Genomic DNA, 637 nt, shown 5'->3' on the forward strand with positions numbered 1-637 from the left:
AAAACACCTGCGTTTCTACATCTGAGCACTCCCGTACGCCAAGGAAGCGGGCAGCCATTCAGGGGCAGACCTGAGAAGACAGTGACATTACAAAAGTTTGACTCAGCCAATCTCAGAGGGTGCGATAACACGTGGGTTACAAAGTGTCCCCCAAATGGCGGCTCCTCTCCGTGGAAGGCAGACGGATAGAAAATGGCGCCTCCCTATGTGGGCATGTGGGAGGGATTTCCTGTGCTGGGCCCTCCCACCTCCGGTCGGGCCGATTGACATTGGGTTCTGCCCTTCGCCTGAGGCTTTTTCCCACCGCGGCATGCAGTCGGCACAGCGCTGCCAGCTGCTGACCAGGAAGAGCGGCGGGCCGGAGACAAAGGTGTGTGGAGCAGTAGCAGCAGTTTTACATGCCAGAGCGTTCCGTGTCTGGCTGCCCGAGTGGTAAGAGGTGTTCTGTTGCGCATTGGGCGTAGTCAGGAGGGCTTCCGATTCCCAGAAATGGAGGGGGGCTGTGTGAGAGTGCTGGGGAGTGGTTCTGTCCCCCTTTCTGGAGGGCAAGCCGGACAGATGCTGTTGTTAGCAGGGAAGATGAGAGAGCCGTACGACCTGCACCTTGTGCCTGTGCGCTCCAGGGCTTGCTGATGCC

The 637-nt window shown here is 58.7% G+C and overlaps 1 protein-coding gene across 1 annotated transcript in view; it reads left to right on the forward strand.

Annotated features, from left to right (window-relative positions):
* Positions 1–34: 34 nt before the first annotated feature.
* LOC104916326 overlaps positions 35–637 on the forward strand; it is a 1,052-nt gene continuing 449 nt past the window's right edge. The window contains exon 1 of the mRNA XM_010727377.1: positions 35–432. Within this exon, the coding sequence (XP_010725679.1) occupies positions 155–432 (278 nt within the window). The 5' untranslated portion in view covers positions 35–154. The remainder of the gene's footprint in view (positions 433–637) is intronic.

The sequence above is a fragment of the Meleagris gallopavo genome, unplaced genomic scaffold (genome assembly GCF_000146605.3).
Source record: "Meleagris gallopavo isolate NT-WF06-2002-E0010 breed Aviagen turkey brand Nicholas breeding stock unplaced genomic scaffold, Turkey_5.1 ChrUn_random_7180001885044, whole genome shotgun sequence".
NCBI classification, from domain to species: domain Eukaryota; kingdom Metazoa; phylum Chordata; class Aves; order Galliformes; family Phasianidae; genus Meleagris; species Meleagris gallopavo.